Source organism: Salmo trutta, chromosome 19 (assembly GCF_901001165.1).
Source record: "Salmo trutta chromosome 19, fSalTru1.1, whole genome shotgun sequence".
Lineage (NCBI taxonomy): Eukaryota > Metazoa > Chordata > Actinopteri > Salmoniformes > Salmonidae > Salmo > Salmo trutta.
The window spans coordinates 11463537-11484047 of NC_042975.1; the positions used below are offsets into that span (position 1 = coordinate 11463537).

Consider the following 20511-nt stretch of genomic DNA (forward strand, 5'->3'; position numbering starts at 1 on the left):
TTTCACTGGTCAAAGTGAGATGGACGAGAAAATTGCCAAGGGTGAATACACGATTGTCTTCCGGACTCCTGAAACTTTTGTTGTCTCAGAAATGGTGAGGCCTACTTCAAACGTTATTGATCCGCGAGCGTCTCATTGGAATGGGTGTCTGTGGTTCAATGGTGAGTTATTTGTGTGGAACTAAAATGTGTTGAGCATCTTTTTGGCTGTTGACTAAAACTGTCTTATCGATATCGGGAGAGAGAGGAGGGGTGATGGAGGTGCAGCTATGTGGGGAGAGCAGGAGAAGGGGATGTGGGTTGGGGTGGGAGACATGCCATGTGTTTTTATTACCATGTGGGGTATGTGTGTACATGCCCTGGGTTATTTGACTTGTAAAACTACTGTCTCATGCGTGAAACCTGCTAATTCTTTGATCAGTTGTGATTCTGTGCATTTTAGTATGGATCAATAATGTTGAATCTTCTCTTAAAATAACCCACCTTTAAATGAACACACAGGCCACACTCTACCTTCAACATGACAATGTTGTCATTAAACAAGTATTATTCAGTCCTTTTGACAACTAATGCATATTGTCTTGTTTTTATCCCATTTCCTATAAGGGGGTAAGGCACAGGGGAAGGAGCCTGCTTTTCGGAAGTGGTGGAGAATGGTTAGCGAGCTGCGGTCACTCCTACCAATTCCTGTATTGTGTTTCCAAGGCTACAAGGAATAGCATCATGAAGCAGCTGGACATGCAGCATTGTGTTGAGGGTGGTGAACACTGGGCATGTAGCATTGTGTTGGGGTGGTGAACACTGGGCATGCAGCATTGTGTTGAGGGTGGTGAACACTGGGCATGCAGCATTGTGTTGAGGGTGGTGAACACTGGGCATGCAGCATTGTGTTGAGGGTGGTGAACACTGGGCATGCAGCATTGTGTTGGGGGTGGTGAACACTGGACATGCAGCATTGTGTTGAGGGTGGTGAACACTGGGCATGCAGCATTGTGTTGAGGGTGGTGAACACTGGGCATGCAGCATTGTGTTGAGGGTGGTGAACACTGGGCATGCAGCATTGTGTTGAGGGTGGTGAACACTGGGCATGCAGCATTGTGTTGAGGGTGGTGAACACTGGGCATGCAGCATTGTGTTGAGGGTGGTGAACACTGGGCATGCAGCATTGTGTTGAGGGTGGTGAACACTGGGCATGCAGCATTGTGTTGAGGGTGGTGAACACTGGACATGCAGCATTGTGTTGAGGGTGGTGAAAAGTCCTGACAGGGACAACATCAGACAGGCAGTGATGAAAGGTGTCATCTGACCCTGTAGAGATGTTTTCATGGTTGCTCACAAGAGTTGGAGGCAAAGGGGCCTGAAACCCCAAGGACTGTCATATACTGTCCTGTTTTTCAGCATTTCCTTGGAGAACTCTGTGCATCCAGGAGGAGTAGAGGGCAGGCTGAAAAACAGGCTTTTCAACATGTACCACTCGGAGATACCCGAGCATATAAAACTGTGCATCATCGCTGCCTTGAAAGATGAGTCATTTAATCTCAGAGTTGTGATGGCTACTTCTGCACTGGGAATGGGGCTAGACTTTAAGGGTGTCCATCATGTAGTCAACTATGGACCACCTCAAGACCTTGAGTCCTACATGCAGGCATATGGCAGAGCGGGGAGGGACGACACATAACATTCACTTATGTTGTACCATGGAAGACCGCTTGTTGGCGTTTCAGATAAAATGAGACTGTATGTGTAAAACAGTACCAGCTGCAGGTGGGTGAAACTGTTACAGCTCTTTGAGGTCACGCAACCAATATCACCCAAACATGACTGCTGTGACAATTGTGATAACTGCAAGGACGTACAGCATGTGAGGGCAATTCAAGTCCTTTGGAGAGGCATTCAGGACAACAATTCCAACCAAGACATAGGCTGGTCAGTGGAGCATAGGCAATAGCTGAGAGAGAAATTACATGACCTTGCAATTGAGATGGCACACACAGGTGTTCATGGGAGTGTCTCTGTTTCTTGCACATCAGCCAATGAGGGTAACCCTGACAAAATCATTGACAACAGTCTGAGCACAATTCCCTTACTTTTCTGAATTGAGGGGGGGAAATCCGCTCTGTCTATCATCACCGAGGTTTTTGGGGATGATGAACACCTTGAGAGATGATTATTATAATGACGATTCAGTGTTGGGACAGCTTGGGGCTTTTGCAAACATGACTGAGTTTACATGAGTCCTTTTAGATGCTATGTTGAGAAATACTGCAGGTATTATCTCATCTGCTTAAAATACTTACTGGATGTAGTCTAGGATGTTGTTGTTGTTGTGGAAACAGGCCCTTTTGCCATTGAGCTGTATGGAATAGTAGAATGTATTTCGTACACACACACACACACACACACACACACACACACACACAGTACATTTTATAATTTAGCTTAAAGATTTTCAGTTGGGCCCTATCTAAAGTATAGAGTGGGTCTAGATGTAACCTGTCACCCATAGTTGTTTATAAACTGCATTTTTTTAATCTTTCACTTTTCTCCTTCACTTGACTTCAATAAATAATCCAGATTTTGAAACATCAATGCTCAGATGATTGTATGACTTTATTGTAAATGAACTTGTAGTTGCCTTTTTTGGATGAAATAAGTAACAACTTTCAAAGTAGAAAAAGTGTGGGCTTTCCAGTGTTGGCCCAGAGAATTTGGAGAAGGCTAGGCTATAGCAGTTGTTACTGCTCTGACACGCTTTACACATCACAGCCCATAAAACTTATTCCTATATACAGTTTTTCAGACAGGAACAACAGGAAGAAATGTAACTGTACATAAGATTGTAATAAAAGTAATTACACAAATGATAAAAAAAAGGTTCATAGAATATTTTCAGTTAAAGTAATTACACAAATAAAAGAATGTAACGTTATAAAAGTAAATACAAGTTGTGTGCATCTACATTGTCATTGGTGACAGTTCTACGTGTTTCCTCTCTTTTGTTACTCCTGGAACTGTGGCATATAACATGATGTCCATTCTAGGGTCACAGCACTACAGATGAAATCAACTGTCAATGTTTGTGCCTCTGTCTGCGATCCAAACGAGCAGATGGTTTATTCTTCTCTCTGTGTAAATTGGGTTTGTGGTAGCTGATCCAAAACACTATATGGTTGATATCCTCAAATCTACTTGAGATTGAGTGCTTTCCAGACTCTGGCTTCAGATCAGTCTTTATCAAATCGCTGCATGAGGTCTGTCTGCTCTGACGGTCCTGCTGACTTTTTATGTCAAAATGGACATAGGATGATTTTGGATGAGGTCTTCTGTGAGGCGCACATGGTGTTAGCAGTTCTTGCATCAAATACTTTGGTATTTCTCTGGGCTGATGTATTTGTGGTGTGGTTTTCATATCAGCCCTTTTGGTCTTCCAACCTCACCTGCACACTGATTTTACCTCAAATCAAATGTATTTATATAGCCCTTCGTATATCAGCTGAAATCTCAAAGTGCTGTACAGAAACCCAGCCTAAAACCCCAAACAGCAAGCAATGCATGTGAAAGAGGCACGGTGGCTACCTGCACTGTTTTGTCTTTCACTTTTTCTGTGGTAAAAAAAATCTACTACAGAAGTACTGTAGTTGAGACCTTGCATAAAAGGAAAATAAAGTTTTAATATCTGAAACGGTCGTCATGCATTATGAAACACATTTTCAATAAGAAACTTTATGTGCCACATAAAATGGGCTTTATCAGTGACTTCATTGTCAAGGAAAAAAAACAAACTGCATAAATTATCTAGGCTACAATTGGCACTATTATCAACTGAAGATATTAAATGTAGCATACAGACGTGAGCCTGTAGGACTTGTGCAACAATGTTTTCGACCTTTACACTTCATAGACTTATCATAATGATTAATACTGGGACAATAAACAAAATGTATCTGCAGCTGCATTGACAAAAGTGAGTTTTAGATAGACAGACATGTTGTTCCAAGGTAGAGCATTTACTTGACCTATCCGCTGATCACTTTAGTTGTCACCTACAATCGATGATGCACCAAAAACCGTTGCTTGTAGTGATTAAATTCCTATATCTGGCGGCTGATCCCTGAACAGGACTCATCTCGCCGGCCTCTTTGTGCTTTCCTGAACAGACACTCTTGGTACCTTATGGGGGTTAAGACATCTTTTCGTTCTAACTCTAGAATTTGCTCTTTCCCTCACAAAAATAGCTGATTCTTTCCATGTCATTGGCACTTTATATATTTGAGTAGAAGATTGACAGGAGCCATATACTGCTTTTGAAAACCCATCACTCAGTGTGGCCGGTCCAGTTATTTCTTCTAAAGCCAGTGTAGTCCGGTCGCAATAAAGGCAATTTCCCTTCCAAAAGGTTATGTTTGTTCCTGTTACAATTGTACGTTTCACCACAAACACGGCATACATCAACATATTTTGATGTGGTTTTAATTGTCCATTTCATGGCCATCCTCACACACTGTTGAACCTACGACACTAATCTAGTGAGCACCTCCGCTTCTTTGCTTGGTTTGACATGTTGCGAGGCATCACTGATTCACACTGGGTTCCCTCACCTTTTTTTTTTAGCTGATTTTGTACCATGGACTTCACCAGGCTTTGCGGGGGAACCCCACAAAAGTATTGGGACAGTGACACATTTTTTGTTGTTTTGGCTCTACTCCAGCACTTTGGATTTGAAATGATACAATGACTATGACTGTCAACTTTAATTTGAGGGTATTTTCATCCATATAGGGTGAACCACTAAAAACATTACAGCAGCTTTATGTATGTAGTCCCCCCATTTTAGGAGACCAAAAGCATTGGGACAAATTCACTTATGTGTTTTAAAGTAGTCAGAAGTGTAGTATTTGGTCCCATATTCCTAGCACGCAATTACTACATCAAGCTTGTGACTATAAACTTGTTGGATGCATCTGCTGTTTGTTTTGGTTGTGTTTCAGATTATTTTGTGCCCAATAGAAATGAATGGCAAATAATGTATTCTGTCATTTTGGAGTCACTTCTATTGTAAATAAGAATATAATATATTTCTAAACACTTCCACATTCATGTGGATGCTACCATTATTCCAGATAATCCTCAATGAATTGTGAATAATGATGAGTGAGAGCTACAGACGCACAGATATCATACCCCCAAGACATGCTAACCTCTCACCATTACAATAACAGGGGAGGTTAGCATTTAATATCATACCCCCAAGACATGCTAACCTCTCACCATTACAATAACAGGGGAGGTTAGCATTTAATATCATACCTCCAAGACATGCTCAAAAAATGCTAACCTCCCCTGTTATTGTAATGGTGAGAGGTTAGCATTTTTTGAGGGGGTATGTTTATGAAGAGTCTTGGTGGTTCCAATCTTCATCCATTTAAGAATGATGGAGGCCACTGTGTTCTTGGGGACCTTCAATGTTGTAGAAATGTTTTGGTACCCTTCCCCAGATCTGTGCCTCGACACAATCCTGCCTCTGAGCTCTACGGACAATTCCTTCGACCTCATGGCTTGGTTTTTGCTCTGACATGCACTGTCAACTGTGGGACCGTATATAGACAGGTGTGTGCCTTTTCAAATCATGTCAAATCAATTGAATTTATCACAGGTGGACTCCAATCAAGGTGTAGAAACATATCAAGGATGATCAATGAAAATAGGATGCACCTGAACTCAATTTCGAGTCTCATAGCAAAGGGTCTGAATACTTACGTAAATAAGGTATTTCTGTTTTTTATTTTTAATGCATTTGCTAACATTTTGAAAAACCTGTTCTCGCTTTGTTATTATAGAGTATTGTGTGTAGATTCAGGAAAAACATTTTATTTAAGATATTTTCGAATAAGGCTGTAGGGTATGTCGTCCCACCTACTCAACAGCCAGTGGAATCCCGTGGCGCGATATTCAAATACCTTAGAAATGCTATTACTTCAATTTCTCAAACATATGACTATTTTACACCATTTTAAAGACAAGACTCTCGTTAATCTAACCACACTGTCCGATTTCAAAAAGGCTTTACAACGAAAGCAAAACATTAGATTATGTCAGCAGAGCACCCAGCCAGAAATAATCAGACACCCATTTTTCAAGCTAGCATATAGTGTCACATAAACCACAGCTAAATGCAGCACTAACCTTTGATGATCTTCATCAGATGACACTCCTAGGACATTATGTTATACAATACATGCATGTTTTGTTCAATCAAGTTCATATTTATATCAAAAACCAGCTTTTTACATTAGCATGTGACGTTCAGAACTAGCATACCCACCGCAAACTTCCTGTGAATTTACTAAATTACTCACGATAAACGTTAACAAAAAATATAATTATTTTAAGAATTATAGATACAGAACTCCTTTATGCAATCGCTATGTCCGATTTTTAAAATAGCTTTTCGGCAAAAGCACATTTTGCAATATTCTGAGTAGATAGCTCGCCATCACGGGCTAGCTATTTTGACACCCACCAAGTTTGGCACTCACCAAACTCAGATTTACTATAAGAAAAATTGGATTACCTTTGCTGTTCTTCGTCAGAATGCACTCCCAGGACTTCTTCTTCAATAACAAATGTTGGTTTGGTTCAAAATAATCCATAGTTATGTTCAAATATCCTCTGTTTTGTTCGTGCGTTCAAGACACTATCCGAAGGGTAACGAAGGGTGACGCGCCCGACGCGTATCGTGACAAAAAAATTCTAAATATTCCATTACCGTACTTCGAAGCATGTCAACCGCTGTTTAAAATCCATTTTTATGCAATTTTTCTCGTTAAAAAAGCGATAATATTCCGACCGGGAAACCCTGTTTTCGTTCAAAGACTGAAAATCTAAAATGGACTCTTCACGTGCATGCGCGCGCCCCCGTCTCATTGTTCTCAGATCGACCACTTACCAAATGCGCTACTGTTTTTCAGCCATGGGCTGCAAAGTCATCATTCAACGTTCTGCCGCCTTCTGAGAGCCTATGGGAGCCGTAGGAAGTGTCACGTTACAGCAGAGATCCTCAGTTTTCAATAAAGAGAGTGTAGAAGGCCAAGAAATGGTCAGAGAGGGCGCTTCCTGTACAGAATCTTCTCAGGTTTTTGCCTCCCATATGAGTTCTGTTATACTCAGACACCATTCAAACAGTTTTAGAAACTTTAGGGTGTTTTCTATCCAAATCAAACAATTATGCATATTCTAGTTTCTGGGCAGTAGTAATAACCAGATTAAATCGGGTACGTTTTTTTTATCCGGCCGTGCAAATACTGCCCCCTACCCTAGAGAGGTTAACAAAATGTAGAAAAAGTCAAGGGGTCTGAATACTTTCCGAATCCACTGTATAGAAGTTTGGAACCACCAAGACTCAGAGCCAACCAAACTGAAAAATCGGGGGAGAAGGGCCTTGATCGAGGAGGTGACCAATAACCCGATGTGGAGATGGGAGAACCTTCCAGAAGGACAACCATCTCTGCAGCACTCCACCAATCAGGCCTTTATGGTAGAGTGGCCGAACGGAAGCCACTCCTCAGTAAAAGGCACATGACAGCCCACTTGGCGGTTGCCAACAGGCACCTAAAGGACTCTCAGACCATGAGAAATAAGATTCTCTGGTCTGATGAAACCAAGATTGAACTCCTTTGCGTCAAGCGTCACGTCTGGAGGAAACCTGGCACCATCCCTACGGTGAAGCGTGGGTGGCAGCATCATGCTGTGGGGATGTTTTTCAGCGGCAGGGACTGGGAGACTAGTCAGTATTGTGGGAAAGATGAATGGAGCAAAGTAGAGAGATCCTTGATGAAAACCTGCTCCAGAACGCTCAGGACCTCAGACTGGGGTGCAGGTTCACCTTCCAACAGGACATCGACACTATGCACACAGCCAAGACAATGTAGGAGTGGCTTCGGGACAAGTCTCAATGTCCTTGAGTGGCCCAGCCAGAGCCTGGACTTGAACCCGATCGAACATCTCTGGAGAGACCTGAAAATAGCTGTGCCGTGACACTCCCCATCTGACAGAGCTTGAGAGGAACTGCAGAGAAGAATGGGAGAAACTCCCCAAATACAGGTGTGCCAAGCTTGTAGCATCATATCGAAGAAGACTCGAGGCTGTAATTGTTGCCAAAGGTGCTTCAACAAAGTATTGAGTAAAGGGTCATAATACTTATGTAAATGTGATATTCGTTTTTTTTTTTTTTAATACGTTTGCTATAATGTCTAAACCTGTTTTTGCTTTATCATTATTGGGTATTGTGTGTAGATATTTTTTTTGTCCATTTTAGAATAAGGCTGTAACCTAACAAAATGTGTAAAACGTTCAGGGGTCTGAATACTTTCCGAATGCACTGTATACTGTGTATATAACATTTTTGTTTTTTTAAACAGTATTGAAAATCATACGGTCTGTGTTTTTAAATACCCCTGTATAAATCTGGATATCGCCCAAGTCTAGGTCAATAACTCAGCCAACAGCATGGCAGCTTACCTCAGCCAACAGCATGGCAGCTTACCTCAGCCAACAGCATGGCTCTCGGAGCTGTCACTAATGAGCCTTCTCACAGGGGACACAGGGCAGACTGAAAATCAGCCTATAGGTCTAAGATGTAAAGCAGACAGGCAATGGGGTTTGACTTATACTTTCATAAAAACTATTGAGGCGGAACGTTGACAGTTTCACAGCACTGAGGGACCTATACCTAAAGTAGAGTATTGTAAGGTGGTCTGGTTTAGGGATGAGATGAACCTCTGCTCTTTTACCTCAATAGACTTTGTGTAAAGGACGGGGGCATCTATGCAAAACAACCATGACATCTGCTTTGTAGCAAAATTATGCTGAATGGTTACATCGAATAAGGCCTTCTTTTTGACCCTAACAAATTCTCTCATCACCTCCTGGCTATAGGATGTCAGTGACTTTAATCTATGATAATTATCTACATCATCCCAGTACTCTGAGGAGCCAAAGCAGTACTGTCACATGAATGTGTTTATTTTCCCAACTGTTTTAGTGCTGAGATGGGACCCCGTTCAGTTTGTTTTCTTAATTGCTGTTTGTTTTATTGCTCTGTGTGGGTTTGACTGAGATCAACCCGTCGTGGTTGCATATGGCAACATTCAGTACTTCAAGTATTTGTTGATGATACTCTGACAAATTCAGATTCTCTGATATGCATTGATCTTTAGCCTTCCCTGTAGCTCAGTTGGTAGAGCATGGTGTTTGCAACGCCAGGGTTGTGGGTTCGATTCCCACGGGGGGCCAGCACAGAAAAAAAAAAAAGTATGAAATGTATGCATTCACCACTGTAAGTCGCTCTGGATAAGAGCGTCTGCTAAATGACTAAAATGTAAATGTAAATCTTTAATTTTAAGATACAACCGCCATGAAACCTTTTCTAAATCATAACAGAATTTCTAAAGATGTACAGTTTGTTGAAAAACCAGATGGAGTTTATCCTGATGGCCAGAATGATCTCCTTTCTCTCCTTTTTAGGTGAATATAATCCCCATCATCGCTAAAGCCGATACAATCTCCAAGAGCGAGCTCCATAAATTCAAGATTAAAATCATGAGTGAGCTGGTGAGCAACGGAGTGCAGATCTATCAGTTCCCCACAGACGACCACGCAGTCACAGAGATCAACTCCTCCATGAATGTGAGTCACTCACTCACTGTTTTTCCCTCACTATAGGAATATATGGTTTTAATAGCTGCACATTGTTTAGTCCCTTTGAAACTTCCTCTGTGTACCGCATTGATGGAGAATTGGTAGAGCAGCAAATCAGTTGATCTGACAGAGAACTGGGCTGGTCTGTCTGGCCTGTCTAGTGTCTACGGGACCCACCCTATAGCTCTGTGTTCGGGCTAGATGACATTACCTGGGCTCTAGACAGTTTTGGCTTACCACTTCATTCTTGAGGTTGCTTTGGTGAATGTGTTTTTCTCATGATGTAGGACCTCACTGGCCAGAGTAATTCTGGGAGAATTACAGAACCATATGATTAATCAGGCCAACAAGACATGCCTCTAAATACAACTGGCCAAATGTTAAACACAGCCCCTGAAGTAACTTATGTCAACACTGTTTTGGCCTAGAGTTACTCTTGTGTTGTCTATGGCAACGTTGTTACAACCAAAGTTTTATTCTAAATTAAACATTCATATTTTCTCTCCTGTTGTCTTTTTCCTCTCTTCCATGGCTGTCTAAGCAGTTACACCTGCCTAGTAAACATGGCCATCTTGCCTCCCGAGTGGCGCAGTGGTCTAAGGCACTGCAGTGCTAGCTCTGCCACTAGAGATCCTGGTTTGAGTCCAGGCTCTGTCACAACCGGCCGCGACCGGGAGACCCATGGGGCGGCGCACAATTTGGCCCAGCGTCGTCCTGGTTAGGGGAGGGTTTGGCCGGCAGGGATGTTCCTGTCCCATCACACACTAGCGACTCCTGTGGCGGGCCGGGCGCAATGCATGCTGACACGTTCGCCAGGTGTACGGTGTTTCCTCCCACACATTGGTGCAGCTGGCTTCCGGGTTAAGCGTTGTGTCAAGAAGCAGTGCGGCTTGGCTGGGTTGTGTTTCGAAGGACGCACGGCTCTCGACCTTCGCCTCTCCCGAGTCCGTACGGGAGTTGCAGCGATGGGACAGGACTGTAACTACCAATTGGATACCACGAAATTGGGGAGAACATGGCCATCTGTCTAAGCAGTTAGACCTGCCTAATAAATATGTTGACTACTGTAATGGAAATTATATGATTAAAGGTTTGACTAAATGATTTCACTCAGAAACCATATAACCTGTTGAAATGTGTTAGGTAATTATAAGGCTATAATAATGGGTTAAAAACTATATTCCAATACTGTGTGTGAGTAAGACACTGTTACTATTTCAAAATGAACAGGACATAGTTGATAAGACGACCTTGTGAGAGGAACAGGAAAATGGGCCTCCCTAAGTTAGGGAGGGGAACAACTGCCTGAAAACGGCTAGGCTGGCAAAAGATAAGGAGACAGGTGGTCTGGGTACTGTGGAAAAATACAGCCGCCTAAAGCGGGGTGGAGTTCTCTACTGATGTAAGTTCATTTGTATGACGAAATGTGTAGTATTAAAGACTGTGTGCATTGTATGGATTTTAGAGCTCTTGTAAATAAACATTCTGACCAATTGTAAGCTGGCTCTCCATCTGCTTCATTCAACCAGAATCTTACACCCTCTGGGGGGGCAGACTGAGTAGTTTAATTGAAGTTCGGTTTAAGCACATTGATAACTTAATTCACGTAACAACTACGCTGTAAGGAAGGAGTGTAACCTGTGTGAGAGACAGATTGTTGTTTGAAAGCAGCTTCTGGTCAGAACTGTTGACCTTTTGAACTCTTTCAGGCTCACCTCCCCTTCGCTGTGGTGGGGAGCGTCGAGGAGGTTAAAGTGGGAAACAAAACGGTGAGGGCCAGGCAGTACCCCTGGGGAGTAGTACAAGGTGAGTATCTCTCCTCTTTCTGTACCTCTCGGCTCCTCTTTCCATTTCAGGAGAGAACTGCTGCTCAGACAGTCCCTAGTGTGTTGGGGAAATGGCATAGGCCGATGAATACACTATTGGTAGTATTACTACAGGGACACTGCTACAGTACATTGTGTTTGCTTTGTTTATAGACGTTCAGCTGTGGTTGACAGGGACTCTAAACGTTATAATTAGATTATGTCACAGAGCACTGCTGGTAGAATATTTTAACCCAGCTGGGAGTTTTCAGATTCAGAACGGTCTCTCCATTATCCTGTGCCTGTTGTTTCCATTCCCCAATCCTCCCAGGACAGTGGTTTAGTTTTATTTATAAACCCGGTCTCATAGGAGAGCATTCCAATCAGTCGTTCCATGTCATTTCAGCAAACTATGACGCCCACCAACTGATTGTTCCCCCAAAAATTCTGTAGTTAGAATTCCTAGAAACATTATTTTGTTGAAATGTAGTTTTATATCAGAAATGAGGCTAATCGAATGCACCCATATAATATTCAATAAATATAGCACACATCTGATTTGGACTCAACTGTTTCCTACCAATGAGTAAGACATTAGGAATACATTTGTCAAAAGCCACCCACGTACCCCCCACACCCCATGCCAATCCCACCTCAACAACCAGTACACAGTATCAGTTCTCTGTTTGACAAGTATGAAGCTGCGGCTTGGAGTATTGCTTCTCCTTACTATGTAATGTGTTCCCTGTGAATCTGGTGATGTATCCCCCCCACTGAAATTTTGTAATCAAAATCACTTGCATTATTTACCATAAAGTAGTGTGAAAGTACATTTTGCATTTACATTTTAGTCATTTAGCAGACGCTCTTATCCAGAGAGATTTACAGTAGTGAATGCATGCATTTCATACCATTTCATGCATTTTTTTTTTGTTCTACTGGCCCCCCCGTGGGAATCGAACCCACAACCCTGGCGTTGCACACACCATGCTGGCGTTGCAAACACCATGCTCTACCAACTGAGCCACAGGGAAGGCCCAAAGTAAGAGGTTTTGACCACTCGATGCCAATGTTCCTGCTATACCGCCACACTCGTTTATCTATTTTGCTTGTCTCTTGTGTTTTATTAAATAAATCATATTTTCTTTGCAACTTTGGGTAGAAAACCAATAGATTTGGATCATGATGAAAATAAATGGTGTTATCCTCAATTCAAGCTAGTCCTCCATGAAAGCAATTCCGTTTGTCCTCCTTTCACGCTTAAACTGTGTCCAGGAAACGGACCCTTTTGTGTGTGGTTTATATCCTTCAAAAAAGTTATTGATTAGTTACTGTTAGGCCATTCCTGGTGAACAAGCAAACCATTAGGCTACAGCAGTTAATGATTTAAATGTTATGATCTTCAATGGTAAAAGTCACACACACACACACTGTTTAGTGTTTCGCAATTGTAATGGTATTGGGTTAAATGGTAAATGTCACTAATCACCAAACATATAGAGCTATTTCCTGATAATTTTATTGAAAAACTCAAGACCATGCAATCAATTATTTTAAGGTTGTCACAACATTTTATTCCCAAGCCTATTTCTCCATCAGTGTTGAGCTTGTAGGAAAAGTCTTCATATGAAAATTGCATAGGGATAGCCGAGAGCGGCCACTTGTTGGATTATTCAAGTAGAGTTGGGTTGAAGCATCAGGTTGCTATTAGGACAAACTGAATTGCTTTCATGGATGACTGGCTTGAATTGTAACCCTAACCCTTTTCTACAAGTTGAAAAGGAAATGTTGTGATCTATTTAATAAACACGAGTGTAGCGGTATAGCAGGACAGCGACATCTAGTGATTAAAACCTGGTTCTTTCTAATTACCGTAAAACTTCAATTAAACGCTGTGGCTCAAAGAGCCGCCTAAAGTATCCCTTTGAATAGACACATGTTTCAGAAAATAAAAGCCTGTTTCAAATAAACAGTCTAAATGAAGTGTTTATGAAGTTACCATGAATTGTTTACGAGGTGTTTACTGAATTATTTAATGTAATAAATAATAATAATGACAGAAATATTATGGCTATCATCCGTTGGTTTTTATCGGCAGTAAGAAATGGCCCTTGCTATCCGGGATCCTTGGGACGTCCCTACCCTAAACCCTAAACCTAACTCTTACCTAACCATTTACATTTTCAACTTCAAAATGGGGGGTAGGGATGTCCCAAGGATCCCGCATAGCACTAACCAGTAAGAAAAAGCTAGCCATTGGTTGCTAACAGCAAGCACAAAAACAGTCAACTTTGGGAGTACAGACCCACAGAAATTGTTAGTTCGACCTCTAGTAGCGAAAGAAAGATCGCCGAACATGTCAGAGGAGAATAATTATTCTGAAATGAAGGCATGCTAAGACAAAAGAAATGTGACAGTGTGTAAAGAAGAAATTGATTAAAATGCTGGAATTGAACAGTTAACTATGCAAATGAGCAAAAGCTGTGTGCATTAAGGAAATAGACGCCAAGCTTAAATAGAAGCCTGTCTCTAATAAGCCCCTGTTGTGTTCAGGGATTTAGGCAACGCCGGGGCTACTAATCTAAGTTTTACGGTACTTTATGATAATAATTGAAGTCGCTTGCATTATTTAATTCCCTGAACAGGGGAAAAGAACATCACCAGATTCACAGGGAATACATTACATAGTAGGGAGATGCAATACTCCAAGCCACAGCTTCATTCTACTTGTCAAACATGGAGAACTGATACTGTATACTGGTTGTTGGTGTGGAGGGTCTGGTCCATGGGTGGCTTTTGACCCCCCCACCCCCCCAAAACAATGTATTCTGATGTCTTACTCATTGGTAGGAAGAAGTTTGGTCCAATTTGGATATTGGTACTATATTTATTGAATATTATCTGAATGCTTTAAATTAAAATGGCCAATTCAGGAGCAATCAATTAACTTAAATTATCATTATTCGAACAAAAAGTTTCAGGAATGCTAATCGTATATGAGATGGTGGGTGTCGAAATCATGTTATGTTGTGTTTACTTGATTGAATCTCCGTCGCTAAGATAAAGTCAGTTTTAGTCCGAATCCCCTACCCCATAGGAAAACAATCAAAACAGCTTTCCTAAGTCATGTGTGGGTTATTATAACCCAGAAACAGAGAAAGGACCTTTGAGGGCTTTTACTAATCTCACCCCAGGATCTCACTGCTGTTTTTTTGTGACGCCCAGACGACTATGACAGATAGCAGAACGCTGGTATTTCTTCCCTCCCAGCTATTTCTGTACACAGAGTGTGTGTAATGTGTGAATCCCCTGCCCTGGCGGCTCAGGGTTTCTGGGGGCTTTGGGCAGGGGTCATCACCTCAGATCTCAGCGGGGAGAGTTTACCAGAGAGGTTGTTCGATGCCAGATGTCATCAACCATTTTTCCTCCTCAAATTCTTGAAAGTTGAGTTCATTTGTTTGTGTGTCATTTCTTCCTCAAACAGTATTTTCACAGTCTCTGTTTACTGAAGGATGTTTTACCCTCACGGTGTAGTGGCTATCATGTGGAAGGTAATCATGTTCCGTGTGAAATGCCTCGCTAATTGGCACTATTTTTAACAGCATACTTACATCCAGCACAGCGCTCACAGCTGGGGTTGATATTTAGTTCCACTATATCCTACAGTATACCACTGTAGCCCATGTGCTCCCTCTGGTCTTCTCCAGGGCAAATTCTTCCCCACTTATGTCAGTCAGAAAGCAGGAAATGCTTCCTGTTTCAGTCCACACGATGGGATGCATGAGAGAGCTTTTTCTCAGAGAGTTAGTGGAACATAAGTCCAGAAGTGTAATAATTAATGTACACTACCCTCTAGCTCAAAGGGGGGGGGGGGCAAATTACAGCCCGCCGGGCACTTCAATCCGGCCCGCGAGACATTAATAAAAACAAATATATATATTTCGTGGTATCCAATTGGTAGTTACAGTCTTGTCTTATCGCTGCAACTCCCGTACAGATTCGGGAGAGGCGACGGTCAAGAGCCATGCGTCCCCGAAAGATATTAGTAACATGGGCTCATTGACATTGTATTGTCTCTGTGCTGTCCCGTCCAGTGGAGAACGAGAGCCACTGTGACTTTGTGAAGCTGCGTGAGATGCTGATCAGGGTGAACATGGAGGATCTGAGAGAGCAGACTCACGCCAGACACTACGAGCTCTACCGCCGCTGCAAACTGGAGGAGATGGGATTCACAGATACAGACCCTGACTGTCAGCCGTTCAGGTGAGGCAGCAAGGCTGAGAACAGAACACACAAACAAAAATCAAATCAAATGTTATTGGTCACATACACATGGTTAGCAGATGTTAATGCGAGTGTAGCGAAATGCTTGTGCTTCTAGTTCTGACAGTGCAGTAATATCTAACAATTCCCCAACATCTACCTAATACACACAAAGGGGTGAATGAGAATATGTACATATAAGAATATGGATGAGCGATGGCCGAGCGGCATAGGCAAGATGCACTAGATGGTATAAAATACAGTATATACATGTGATATGAGTAATGTAAGATATGTAAACATTATTAAAGTGGCATTGTTTAAAGTGACTAGTGATCCATTTATTAAAGTGTCCAGTGATTGGGTCTCAATGTAGGCAGCAGCCTCTCTGAGATAGTGATTCATGTTTAGCAGTCTGATGGCCTTGAGATGGAAGCTGTTTTTCAATCTCTCAGTCCCAGCTTTGATGCACCTGTACTGACCTCGCCTTCTGGATGGTAACAGTGTGAACAGGCAGTGGCTCGGGTGGTTGTTGTCCTTGATGATTTTTTTGGACTTCCTGTGACATCGGGTGCTGTAGGTGTCATGGAGGACAGGTAGTTTGCCCCAGGTGATGCGTTGTGTAGACCTCACACCCTCTGGAGAGCCTTGTGGTTGATGGTGGTGCAGTTGCCGTACCAGGCGGTGATACAGCCTGACAGGTTGCTCTCGATTGTGCATCTGTAAAAGTTTGTCAGGGTTTTGGGTGACAAGCCAAATTTCTTCAGCCTCCTGAGGTTGAAGAGGCGCTGTTGCGCCTTCTTCACCACACTGTTTGTGTGGGTGGACCATTTCAGTTTGTCTATGAAATTAACAATCAAGCTAGTCATATGTTACTGGGGAAGCGGACCAATTAATCTCAGAGTTCAGCATGTAAAGATGCTCTTTCTGTGAGTGATTTAAACCCTGTGTTGTCAGAGGTGTACTGTAGTTAGGCTCAGATGTAGTAATCCATTTCTCTTTCTCCCTCTGCCCCGTCCGCAGTCTCCAGGAGACCTATGAGGCCAAGAGGAAAGAGTTCATGGGAGACCTGCAGAAGAAAGAGGAGGAGATGCGACAGATGTTTGTCAGCAAAGTGAAGGAGACTGAGGCAGAGCTGAAAGAGAAGGAGAGAGAGGTGAGGGTGTGGCTGCTGGCTGGGAATGGGGGATTGTGGGGAGTGAAATATTTCAGGAAATGGGTTTGCTGTCTTATTGAGGATTCAGTTCCATATACTGTAAATAAGTCAGTGGTGTGCATATAGGTAACTGCCAAATTAATGGGAACATTATTTTGGCAGTAAATGAGGGATACAAAGTATGTTGAAAGCAGGTGCTTCCACACAGGTGTGGTTCCTGAGTTAAGTAATTAACATACCATCATGTATAAAAATGATGGGCAGGCCATTATTTTGGCCATTACTTTGGCTATCATGGCTATGCCCCCATCCACAGGGCACGAGTGGTCACTGAATGGTTTGATGAGCATGAAAATGATGTAAATCATATGCCATGGACATCTCAGTCACCAGATCTCAAACCAATTGAACACTTATGTGAGATACTGGAGGGGCGCCTGAGACAGCGGCAGCTGAGACCACCATCAACAAAAACAAAAATGATGGCATTTCTTGTGTAAGAATTCCTCCAATAGAGTTCCAGACACTTGTAGAATGTATGGTAAAATACATTGAAACTGTTCTGGCTTATGGTGGCCAAATGTCCTATTAAGAGACTTTATGTTGGTGTATCCTTTATTTTGTCAGTTACATGTAGATAAGGTGAGCTTGACATTGAAACCTACATTGCCTTCAGAAAGTATTTACACCTCTTGACTTTTTCCACATTTTGTTGTGTTACAGCCTGAATTTGAAATTGATTAAATTGAGATTTGTTGTCACTGATCTACACACAATATCCCATAACGTCAAAGTGGAATTGTGTTTTTAGAAATGTTTATAAATTAATAAAAATGAAAAGCTGAAATGTCTCGAGTCAATAAGTATTCAACCCTTTTGTTTTGGCAAGGCATAAATAAGTTCAGGAGTAAAAATGTGCTTAACAAGTCACATAAGTTGCATGGACTCACTCTTAGGGGTGGCAGGTAGCCTAGTGGTTAGAGCATTGGGCCAGTAAGCGAAAGGCTGCTGATCAAATCCCCGAGCTGACAAGGTAAAATTCTGTCGCCATAAACAAGGCAGCCACTGATCCCCGGTTGGCCGTCATTGTAAATAGAAATTTGTTCTTTACTGACTTTCCTAGTTAAATAAAGGTTAAATTAAAAAAATACAACACGTCACTGAGTACCAATCTTCATATTTTCAAGCATGTAGGTGGCTGCATCATGTTATGTGTATGCTTGTCATCGGCAAGGACAAGGGATTTTTTTTTTAAGGATTAAAAGAAATGGAAAAGGGCTAATCACAGGCAAAATCCTAGAGGAAAACCTTGTTCAGTCTGCTTTCCAACAGACACTGGGAGACAAATTCACCTTTCAGCTGGACAATAACCTAAAACACAAGGCCAAGTTAGTTTTGCTTGGAGTTGCTTACCAAGATGACATTGAATGTTCCTGAGTGGCCTAGTTAGTTTTGACTTAAATCGTCTTGAAAATCTATGGCAAGACTTGAAATTGGTTTTCTAGCAATGATCAACAACCAACTTGACAGAGCATGAATCATTTTTTAAAGCATAATGGGCAAATATTGTACAATCCAGGGGAGCAAAGCTCTTAAAGACTTACCGAGAAAGACTTACAGCTGTAATTGCAGTCAAATGTGATTCTAACATGTCTTGACTCAGGAGGTTGAATACGTATCTAATTAATAATAAAAAAAAATTAAAAGTTAGAATTTTTCTTCCACTTTGACATTAGAGTTTTGTGTAGATCGTTGATAAAAGTCAATTAAATCCATTTTAATCACACTTTGTATCACAGGAAAATGTGGAAAAAGTCAAGGGGTGTGAATACTTTCTGAAGGCACTGTACACACAGTCAAATGTAACAATGCATGTTCATACCTGTGTAGAACTTTCAAAATGTGATTGGATTGTGGATCAAGTTTTAGCTCTTGGCCTGATAGCATCTCTTTCTGCTGCTATCAGTTACACAACAAGTTTGAGCAGCTGAAGCACATGCACCAGGAGGAGAAGAGGAAGGTGGAGGAGAAGAGGCGAGACCTGGAGGAGGAAATGAACGCCTTCAACCGCAGAAAGGTGGCAGCTGAGACTTTGTCCTTAGCCCAGCCACTCAAGAAGGACAAGGACAAAAAAAAGTAAGTGCTTTCCATTCATCTCCCTCTATTCCTCCCAAACCTCACCCTCTCTTACGTTAGGTTTAGCTTTCACTTCCTTTTTCCCCAAGAGGAGTGAATTGAGATCGCAGGGAGTAGTGTATTGACTTAAACTATGTGAGAAGCTGTAAAGAGCTGGCTGAGTCCATGTTCTGATCATATGTGGTATTCTTCTTTGCTCCCCCTAAGTTCCCTACCAGGGTGCGGTGTTTATTGTATACTGAAATAGAGTTATGTGAATATGAGCAGACATGGAAAATACCTAAACTTTGCAGGTCCTGGTTGGAGAGGCAGGTTCTCTGAGGCAGTCACATAAATGTTTTAGCTTCAACAGACAACATCTAGTAGTGGATAATACACTGTGGTGTACCTAATAAACTGTATATACAAGTATGTGGACATCCTTTCAAATTAATGGATTCGGCTATGTCAGCCACACCAGTTGCTGACAGGTGTATAAAATATAGCACACAGCCATGCAATCTCCATAGCTAAACATTGGCAGTAGAATGGCCCGTACTGAAGAGCTCAGTGACTTTCAACTTGGCACTGTCATAGGATGCCACCTTTCCAATGAGTCAGTTTGTCAAATTTCTGTCCTGCTAGAGATGCACCTGTCAATTGTAAGGGCAGTTATTGTGAAGTGGAAACTTCATGGCTGAGCAGCTGTTCCTCCTAGAAGTGGTAGGCCACACAAGCTCACAGAACAGGACCGCTGTCCTCGGTTGCAACACTGACTACCGAGTTCCAAACTGCCGCTGGAAGCAACGTCAGCACAAAACTGTTTGTTGGGAGCTTTGTGAGCAGCCGCACAGAAGCCTAAGTTCACAATGCGCAATGTCAAGCGTTGGCTGGAGTGGTGTAAAGCTCACCGCAATTGGACTCTAGAGCAGTGGAAACGCGTTCTCTGGAGTGATGAATCACGCTTCACCATCTGGCAGTCCGATGGACGAATCTGGATTTGACGGATGCCAGGAGAACGCTACCTGCCCCAATGCATAGTGCCAACTGTACAGTTTGGTGGAGGAGGAATAATGGTCTGGGGCTGTTGGTCATGGCTCGGGCTAGAACCCTTAGTTCCAGTAAAGGGAAATCTTAATGCTTCAGCATACAATGACATTCTAGATGATTCTGTTTGGGAAAGGCCTTTTCCTGTTTCAGCATCACAATGCCCCTGCGCACAAAGCGAGGTCCATACAGAAGTGGTTTGTCGAGATTGGTGTAGAAGAACTTGACTGGCCTGCACAGAGCCCTGACCTCAACCCCATCGAACACCTTTGGGATGAATTGGAATGCCGACTGCGAGCCAGGACTAATCGCCCAACATCAGTGCCCGACCTCACTAATGCTCTTGCTGCTGAATGGAAGCATATCCCCACATCTAGGGGAAAACCTTTCCAGAACAGTGGAGGCTGTTATAACAGCAAATGTCAGACCA

General features: G+C 42.3%; 1 protein-coding gene across 2 annotated transcripts in view; it reads left to right on the forward strand.

Moving 5' to 3' along the window:
• LOC115153991 (septin-8-A) overlaps nucleotides 1–20511 on the forward strand; it is a 56247-nt gene that overhangs the window by 29699 nt on the left and 6037 nt on the right. For both annotated transcript variants that reach the window (XM_029699731.1, XM_029699732.1), the window contains exons 5-9: nucleotides 9522–9683; nucleotides 11405–11501; nucleotides 15595–15763; nucleotides 16787–16919; nucleotides 18886–19055. In XM_029699731.1, coding sequence (XP_029555591.1) covers nucleotides 9522–9683; nucleotides 11405–11501; nucleotides 15595–15763; nucleotides 16787–16919; nucleotides 18886–19055 — 731 coding nt within the window. The remainder of the gene's footprint in view (nucleotides 1–9521; nucleotides 9684–11404; nucleotides 11502–15594; nucleotides 15764–16786; nucleotides 16920–18885; nucleotides 19056–20511) is intronic.